General features: G+C 45.5%; 1 protein-coding gene across 1 annotated transcript in view; it reads left to right on the forward strand.

Moving 5' to 3' along the window:
* Nucleotides 1-8,878, forward strand: part of MDGA2 (MAM domain containing glycosylphosphatidylinositol anchor 2) — a 392,576-nt gene extending 383,698 nt beyond the window's left edge. The window contains exons 15-17 of the mRNA XM_074909039.1: nucleotides 642-772; nucleotides 6,208-6,313; nucleotides 7,055-8,878. Coding sequence (XP_074765140.1) covers nucleotides 642-772; nucleotides 6,208-6,313; nucleotides 7,055-7,143 — 326 coding nt within the window. The 3' untranslated portion in view covers nucleotides 7,144-8,878. The remainder of the gene's footprint in view (nucleotides 1-641; nucleotides 773-6,207; nucleotides 6,314-7,054) is intronic.
* Nucleotides 8,879-9,559: the final 681 nt, after the last annotated feature.

Raw genomic sequence — 9,559 nt, forward strand, 5'->3', positions numbered from 1 at the left:
CTGCTGAGTGCAGATGATCTGTTACCTGTTGCAAATAATGTCTGTGCTGGAACCAGTAACTTAATGGTCAGCAGAGAAGAAAGACCCAGGTCTGTGGGGTTTTTCTCCACAGTGAGGGACTTTACCGAGGTTGTTTTAACTCAGACGATTGTGTTGTCCTTGAAAAACACTCCTTAGCAGGAGTAAGGACATCACATCTATCTCTGAGATAGATTTGCCAGACTCCACCTGATTAGTTAAACGACGTACAGAGTAAACAAGTTGGACAGTCTTTATAAGTAAGAGCTAAGCATAAAGCAGCCAACTTGCTTATTTTCCTTGGTTAAGGAGGTTATAAATGCCTCATTTTCAGTAAAGCACGGGGAACTCCATGTTGCCCACCTCACCCTGGGAAGCCTTGTGTCCCAGCGGGGGAGCGCACTCCCCGCGCACTCAGTTTACCTCCGCTGTGAATTCACTTCACCAGTTCACAGTGTTCCCGAGCTTAAAAGCTTTTGAATTTACAACAAGAAACTTTCCATATCCACTCAGACCCAGCAGAGGCCCATGCAAAACGGGAAGGGGGGTTGAGCAGGGGACTGCTGCTGTACCCGGCTCCATCAGCGAGCCTAACCAATTCCAGTTCTCCACCTCTTTTCTAGGAAGCTTGAACGTTTACCTGCGGTTGAAAGGTCAGACCGCGATAGAGAACCCATTGTGGTCTTCAAGTGGAAATAAGGGACAGCACTGGAACCAAGCCCGCGTTAATATAAATCCCCCAACGTCATTTCAGGTAATGGCTTGTGCATCGCACACCGGGACCGGGAATATTTGGTTTTCAGAGCGGGGGGCCTGTGTACGCTGACCCTTTCCTTCTGACAGGATTTCACATCTTCGTTTCAGCTCTGAAAGCTGCTCTATGGACAGACAATTCCTTTCTTTGTTTTAAATAGGTGAGCACCGTAGAGATTAATAAGGCACACTTTAATGGCCGAGCAGCAGCTATTTGCTCGAAGGCAAAATGTCTTTCAGTTTTCAGAAGATGCTAGCAGCCAGTATGAAACCTTTTTCTATTTGAGATTAGCAACTAGAATACAAAATTGCTTCCTGTGAACAAAAATATTGAGGGTCCATGGTACAGTGCCTGTGTTAGAGGTTTCGAAATACATGCATTTTCTGCAGAAAAAGGAATGATCTCCGAGCCTTTGCTGAAAGGTGCCAGAGCAGCAGTGCTGCCTGTGCAGAGCTCCTGGCACGGCAGAGCTGCACACCTCATTCACCAGGCGCATGCAAGTTATGACAGGTTTTCGCACATTTCATTTTTGGTTTGACAGCGAGATGCTGATAGACTATTATGGGCAGTTCTCATTCCCGCTGTGAGCTGTTTGTAACTGGAACAGACCCAAAAAGGCAGCTGCCGCGAGCAAGCCCTCGTGTGTTTGAGCCTGGGAGTGTCATGATGGAATAGGGGAGTCACGAGCTGTGCCCTGCGGTGCGATGGTCTCCGGGGTCCTCTCTCCCCTCTCTGTAACCTTCAGGTCTCCTGGGGGAGATAATAGCTTTTGGGGAAAAAAGTCATTCAGTGCACGTCAGAACTGCTATCTTACACATGCAGATTGGGATTCACTTTATGGGTAATTACTGATCCTGACCCTTTGTTTTTATTTCCATGCATGAGAGGCAACGACAGACAGAAATGGTTTGGCATACGGGATCGCAGAAGCATTGCAGGGGGGAAAATTCGAGGGAAATTGCAGGAGAGGGATGTGCGAAGTGTGGCGTTGCATGATGTTTGAGTGGAACAAAGTGGCAGAACTGGGGAGAAGAATGCGGAGAAGAGGGATACGAGTCTTAATGTAGACTCAGAGCTTGGGGCCAGGTAGAAGGGAGCTGAGCAGCGTGGGGGGTGAGTTCTGCTTTGGTGACGTTAGGTTAAATCCAAGAAGTCTGAACAGTGAAGGAGAGAAAAATGATTTAGTATCTGAACATAATGAATGGACTGGTAAAGGGAGAGGAGAGCTTCCACGGCTGTGGAAGCTGAAACTGAAGTGATTGTAGTTGTGTCTGAGACAGATCCCTGAGACCTGGGATGGGCTTCAGCAGAAGCAGGGGAAGGACGAGGACATCAGCCCCAGGCAGAAAGATGCAAAGGGTTTGTCACCAGACACGCAGAGGAGTGGAGGAGGGTGATGAGGTGCAAACCTGGGGCTCATCAGCATGAAGAGGAAGGCGTGGGTTTGGGGTGGGGGGGGCAAGCTGGGGTGTCTGCCTTGCAGGGGGCCGTGCGGGGTGAGGCATTGGCGGGGCAGCCGGAGGCCACAGCCAGCAACCTGCCAGTACCCAGGTTGCTGCTTTCACCGTGGAGTCTGAGCATCAGCCCTTGCACGGGGCCCCGACGCTTTCAGAAAAGTTACAGGGGTCACTTCTGCTACTGGTGCACCTCACTCGCGTTGCTTTGAAACTGTATGCACTGGTGCCGCTAGCTGGCACACAAAATGGAAGCTCCTCTGCTTGGCTATTTTTCACCTTTTACATTGTTGTGTTTAAAGGCCTCAGCATAAAATGAATGTAAAGCCATAAAGCTCTGCACAAATATAACAAATAAATGTCAGAGTGGTTGGAACCTTAAATTACTTTTTTAGCAGCTCTTGCATCAAGCAAACTTTATTTTCCGTTTAGGAGCCTAACTAGGAAAGAATATAAACTTCCCAGTTAAATTTAAGGAGAGTGAATTGAAGTGAATCTTTGCAGTAGCACAGTACACTGACACAGAAATTAAAACTTTTTATGTGTTAATTTATATGGGTAAAAGCACCGCTCAGATTTGGTTTATACCTTCCCAGTCCCTGTGATATATACCAAAGCTTCTGTCATGAAGAACTGAGAGGCCTACAGTGCTTTGAATCAGAAAAAGTAATGCATAAAATCTATCTCAGTAAGATATTGGCTTATTAGGTATTTTTGAAGAATAAACACACACACAAAAAAAAAAAAAAAAAAAAAAGAGCAATTGGAAGTGATACACTGCACGCTGGCATCTAGGAAGGTGTCAGGTTTTGTCCAGATTTGAGCAGGAGCACTACCACTGCCTTCAGCTACACTTTCCTTGACACCTTCTTGTGTCAAAGACATTTTTGGCAGGAGAGGGCCTGATCTGCCCTTAAGTAAATGACCACTGAGATTTTCATCCCCTTACAGTGGGTCCAAGGGGCTTACACCCTTGTCACCACACTCTCCGGCTGGGGACAATCATGTGGCTCCTCTTTACGATTAGGAGACTGGCCAGGAGGGTAAAATCTGTCTGAAATCCTGTTGAAGAAGCACGAGCTGAATCACTGGAGACACTCGGAATAACTCTGGAGGCACGACAGGGGTTTATTTCCATTTCTTTTGTTAAGAGGTCAGAGCGGTGTCCACACAAGCCCCCTCTATTCGTCAGCTCAACGCAGTATTTTTACCAGCAGCTTTGTAAAGTCACGGACGTGCAGATAATAGGTTTTGCGGGGTACTGATAGGGGATTCTGATCATCTGGCACGTCCCACAAATAGCTGTGAACTGCAGGCTGGATTGTGCTCCAGGCCTTGCCAACACTCATCTGCGGTGATTTGTTCTGAGCATGTGGCCAAGCTGGCTAAGAGCAACTCGTCTCTCAGGCCCATAAAACGTACTGCCAAATGGAGGTTTTAATTAAATGCTGGCCGTTGTATTTGTATAGAGTCCTTTTGTCTGGAAACAGTGTTTTTTCATTATCGGGAAAGATTTGACTTTAAACTCCGTTGGCTGGTTATCTGCCTGCTGCCAAGGAGCAGGAGGGCAAGCTGTACTTTGGGGGAGAAGAGGAGACACCCTCCCTTCAAGCTGAATTCTTCCCATCATCAGAGGTAGAGTTGAAGAATTGTCAGAGGGATAATTACTTGAGACACTGTTTTCAGACAACAGGGTAAATTATGGAAAAAACTTACTGTTTTCCCAATTACGGTTCCCCGTTGCATTCATATCCACCTTGTTAGAGTAATTAACCTACAGCGCCGCACTTCAATAAAACACCGATGGAGTCTCCTGCTCCAAATGCGGAGCTTTCAGGTTGATTTAGTGCTCCCAGCACAGACCTTGCGCCTGGCCTAGGACACAACAGGCAGGCTGTAAATACGTGCCTTACCTTGCCAGGTTGCGGCTGCAGGGTCAGGCACCTCCTGGAGACGCTCAGCTTAGCAGAAGGACGAGCTGTGTCAGTGGCCACGGTTGAGGGACGTGCCCTCTCTGGAGAGGCAGAGCGGAGAATTGCGTCTGCGATGCGATACCGGTGGCATCGTGCACCTTTGTGATACGGTCCTTGGGGGATAGTCATCCAGCTGGGCTCGCTACAGGAGCCCTGTGATTTACGGGGTCATCTTCCACTGCCCCGAGTGTTTACTCGTCGTTGGTAATGAAAGGTATTCATTTCAAACGAGCAGCTCTCGTTCAACTGTATTAATGAGCAAAGAAATGTTGGAAGCTGCCAAAAGAAGAGGCTTGGATCTGTGTCCTGCTGAAATCAATGACAACAGAGCCCATCCGAGTGCCCCAGACATCTCCCTGGTGCAGTTAGATCATTATGAAGTGTAATTTAAGTATTTTGCTCCAGATGGAATTAATTTTTTTTTTTTTTTCAAATTGACTCTACCCCCTAGAGTTAATGTCTCCATTAGTGCCACAGCACGCCCTTACAGTATTCATTGAATTTCATGCATATATTGTTGCAGATTAAAGTTAAAAAACTTGTCATCTAAGTTAGCCAAAAATATTTCAAAGGACTGGGGCGTGGGGAGGGGGAAGGGAAAGAAGAGATAACTGTACCAAAGGTTCTGCTTGGGAAATATATTCCTTACATAATTCCTTCATCTCTTTAGAAAGGCTTTGAAGTTTTCTAGTGAATAAATTTCTGACGACACAGAATGAGTCCACTCTTCTGCAAAGCTAATTAAGCAGCAGTAATGCAGGCCAGCATCACGTCGGGTTTGGGGAAGGAGAGTGGGTAACTTTGTTTCTTTAGTACAATAGTGATCCTTAGCTAATAGCGAACATCACGGCAAATAATGTTCCTGACCTTGCAACGAGCCACCCATCTCCGTACAGACACCATTTCCTTTCCCAGCTGTAGCAGTTGGGGTTTCAGACTAGGAATATTTGACAGAAAGTGATTAATAGGACCTTGAAATCACAGGCATCCATTTAGAGAGGTTAAAGCCTTAAAGAGGAATAAAATCTTTACCCTGACCCTCTCTGCCATAAAACACATCACAATGTCCTCTGATAAATCTAAGACCGTTCCTAGAAGGGATCAAAGCTTCTGGATATGATGATGAGCCACTGAAAGGAGCAGGAGAGAAGCACAACTGTCACCGTCATCAATTCCTGCCACGGCAGGATAGCCAGGAGGTTAAAATCCACCGAGGTGATCGCAGGAGATCACTGTGGGACCGCAGGGGTTCCAAATCAAAGGTCTTCCCTTCCTGACCCCTTGAGATAAATTCAGATTTGTGTTACGGGTGAAGGGACACCAGCCTGCCTCCTGAGAGGTTTCACCCAAGCTTTCATGGGCCAGGGGAAGGTTGCAGGGGGGGCAGCTCCTGTCCCTCTCCTGCCTGCAGAAAAGTGCCACTGGCGTGCAGATGGGATCCCAGTGTGGGAGATGGAGGGGAGGGACTGGCTGGGCTGCCTGCAAGAGCCAGAAACCTCATTTTGCTGTGGAATTTTTCCGGTATCTTCATGCAGTCTGTGGTCAAGTGGATGCTCAGTCCCGCAACACGTCACAGATGCTGTTCTTCCAGCTGTGCCCGTGCCTCTGTGACTCACTTCAGGTGGCAGGATTTTCTGGGAAAAACACCCCAAATCTTTTTTAAGTCTTTTCCTCCATTTAATCCTGCTCTTGGCTCCAGAAATATCCCACTTACATAAGCACATGTTACAGTTAGCGTAGTGGTGAAGCTGACCTGGAGACACCAGGTAGACAGCTAGGCAGGTGACTAGTATCTCTGGTATTTTTCAGCTCATTCTGAAGAGTAAAAGCCTCCACAGCTCACATATCTTCCGTGCGCACCTGACAAGTACATCTGAACTCATTTGCAGTTTTTTTGCACCATATAAATTGTTTGTGAATTATTCCAAGCCCACTGATGTAGTTTAATGCAGCTGAATGTTTTCCATTCGTCATCCTCTGATCTGCTGCTCCTTTATTTTTTGTGCAGCTCATATTTGAAGGGATCAGGGGTCCCGGCATCGAAGGTGATATTGCTATTGATGATGTATCAATCGTGGAAGGAGAGTGTATGAAATCAGACCAACCGGCCAACAGTAAGTGACTCTTCCACACGCAGGGGAGAGCAAATTGCTTCTCGTGGTTATAAATTTGAGACATCTTCTGAAATGGATTTTCTCCGGGAGAATAATATATTGTTCGATTCAGTTGGAGAGGCTTAAAGTGAACTGTTTTCCTTGGAAGCAAGCTCTGGAGTCAAAATGTCTTTGTTCAGATAGGAAAATGCTGGTTTAGCAGAGATGCAAGTGAAGGGCTGATAGACATTAGGCAGAGGGGAGAGCAGTGGGCTGCACTCCATGGTGGGGCTGGGCTGGACGGCCATGATTTGAGGTGGGAAGACAGAGAAAGCACCGTTCAAAAAATATTCAGGGGGTCCAAACGATATGAAATTAATGAATATCAGTGTTGTGATTCCCTGTGGACCTTGTTTCATCCTTCCACCCCCACGTGTGCGTTACGATACAGACCCCTATACACAGCGAGGTGGTTTTTTATCCCAACGTCTCCTGCCTCATTCGGTTGGCGAGCACAGTTCTCGTCCCCTCTTTGTAGGAGGTGGCCTTGCAGAGCGCTGTCCCTGCAGAGACCAGGGCTCTGCCAGGGAGGTCGGGACGAGCGGGCACAGCCCGAGTGAGCACGTTGTCCTCCCCGACTGCCTCCGTGCTGGTGTGCAGGACAGAGTGTGGTGGCTGAGCCCTTTGTCTTCTAAGCCTTGTAGCAACGCTGACTGTGTCTGGGCAGCTCTTTAATTCTACCTTTTTCCCCCCTTTTTGTAGATTTACGATCAGGTGCTGTTGGGACATTAGCGCATATACGACTTATCCCAGTTATCATCCTCATGTCTGTCTTAAGTCATCAGAGGTGACCTTATCCTGGCAGAGGCTACAAAAGATTCACCAGGCACTGGCATGAAGAAAGAGTCTTTGTAAAATGGACATTTAAAAACAAACTACCAAAGATTCCTCCACTGACTGACTCAAAAGTTAAATAAATACATAAATAAATAAAAAAAAAAATTAAAAAGCACTGGGGACATAAAAGGCATCACGGGAGTGTAACACACTATGAACCACGTGTGAGAACGAGATCTGGCCTAAGTAAGGAAGAGACCTTCAGGTGCTTTTGTGGTCAATAATGAATACAGCATCATCTGGTTGAACTCTTGGAAAAGAGCTATAGAAACCCTTGTCAAAGCACAAAGTCATGGCTGGTTTTGTTTCAAATGAATAGTTTGCTTGTTACCATGGAAACCTAATGGCCTGCCAAAAAAAAAACAAAACAAAAAAAAAAAAGGAAGGAGAGAGAGAGAGAGGAAATAAAAACAAAAACAGAGAGAGAGAGAGAGAGAAACACCTCACTGTAAACAGGGTATGTGAAGCGCTGGCATTCATTTTCCCTTCAAGAAGGTTTTTAGTCTAGACTTAAATAATTGTAGGCCCTTTCTACTTTGGCTGTCACCTCCCCTAGAGAATAACCCTAAATCAGAGCTGTTTTAAGACATTTATGTTTCATTTCTCATGGCTATGCTTGATAACTGTATGCTGTCTCCTTTTGCATGCATTACTATCCAGGATATGCGACCTGGGCTTACATATTACACAGGCTTATCGGAGTTTGCTTGCGGCCACTCGAACACCCCTCTCCCCTCCCCGACTAAGTCATCTGTTCTAATGAAGTGAAGAAACCAAACCACCGTCTTTTATAAATTGCCATGGAAACCAAGTGCCTTCAATGAAACAAGCCTGATTTAAAAAAAAAAAATAAAAATAAAATAAAATAATAATAATAGTTTCAACAACGAAGCTTGCACTGCTAAAATGTGGTTTGTGCAAACTATTTTCTAAACAAACTACGGAGCCTGGGTGTGCAGACTGCAGGCAAGGAGACGAAGCCGTTTCTGGAGATGGATGGACCTAAGCTGCTGCGTAAGCCCTTTCGGATGAGATGTTTGTTGTTTAACCTTCCAGACAGCCATGGCCTTTCAGCTTATTATCCATTAGAAAATAGCTTCCGTTGGTCCTGGAAATGGGAGCAGCACTTTTTTTGTTGTTGTTGTTGTTTTTTCAGGTTATCAAGTGGGTCAACCAGAGGAGAAGGTTGTTAAGACACACTTAGCGCAGAAGGTGGTAACACACAGAAGTGATTTTCTTACTCTAACCTCCATTCGCAAGGCGGCCGGCCCCAGCGTTAGCGGGACGGGGAGGCGTGCGTGGGGGACGGCAGCGCGTACCGAGACCCCGAGCGAACCGCAGAGCCAGCAACCTGGCAACCTCTGCAAACCTGGCGCCAGCGAAGCACCCAGGGTGCCGTGCCTCTGCCCTGGAGCCAGACTCTGTGCAGATCGCGAAAGATTATTTTGTTACTGTAGCGAAATTTAAAAAAAACAAAAAACAAAACAAAAAAAAATCAAAAAAAACAAAACCAAAAAATCCACTTTTACAACGAAAAAATAAAAGCTGTACAAATGGTTTTGAGCTACCCGAACACGTACCGTTAGCCAGCCGGTTTTCCACTGCATTGTAAAGTTCCCTTACAGTTGGTTATGACAATTTGAAGACCTTTTTCCTTAAATTATCTCAGCTTTTAACTTCATTTAAAAAAAAAAAAAAAAAAAAAAAGACTTTTGTCTAAAGAAGAGTATTATTATTATAATTATTATAATTATTATAATTATTATTCTGTGTTCTCTCAACACCCTAGGATTTAAAAAAAAAAAAAAAACACAAACAAACAACTGATATGCAAGTAATTGGAGTACAAACATGAAAACAAACAGACGAGTCTAATATTTGCAAATATGAATATAAAAAAGCACAACAAGATGCAGTAAAACAATGATCAAGGCTTGATTTTTTTTATTCTGTAGAGAAATGTTTGTGCAAATTCAGTAATTCAACTGAAGAGATAATTTTACAGCTATGTTCAATAAAGCCTCTTTCCAGGTAAGGTATGCCAAGTGGTATGTGTGTTTGTTGAGCAATGTGCCTGTTCACCCCAGATGGGGTGTGACTGGGATGGCTTGGGGTTTGTTTTTTTTTTTTTTTCCCCCTGGTAAACTGGTGTTGTCTGAAGATATAATGGTCCATACTGGTGATGCTCAGTGGCTGGAGCTTTCCGAGGATGCTGTCAGCTCTCTGGTTTGTAGGCAGTTTGTAATCTCCCTCGCTGCGGCGAGAAGGCTGCTCGGAAGATGGTGGGAGACCCAAGTCTGGATGGATTGTGGGGTTTGACACCCTAAATAAAACCCCAAATTTCCCACTGGCAAGCACTGGATTTTAACT

Source organism: Athene noctua, chromosome 6 (assembly GCF_965140245.1).
Source record: "Athene noctua chromosome 6, bAthNoc1.hap1.1, whole genome shotgun sequence".
In the NCBI taxonomy this organism is placed as follows: Eukaryota; Metazoa; Chordata; class Aves; order Strigiformes; family Strigidae; genus Athene; species Athene noctua.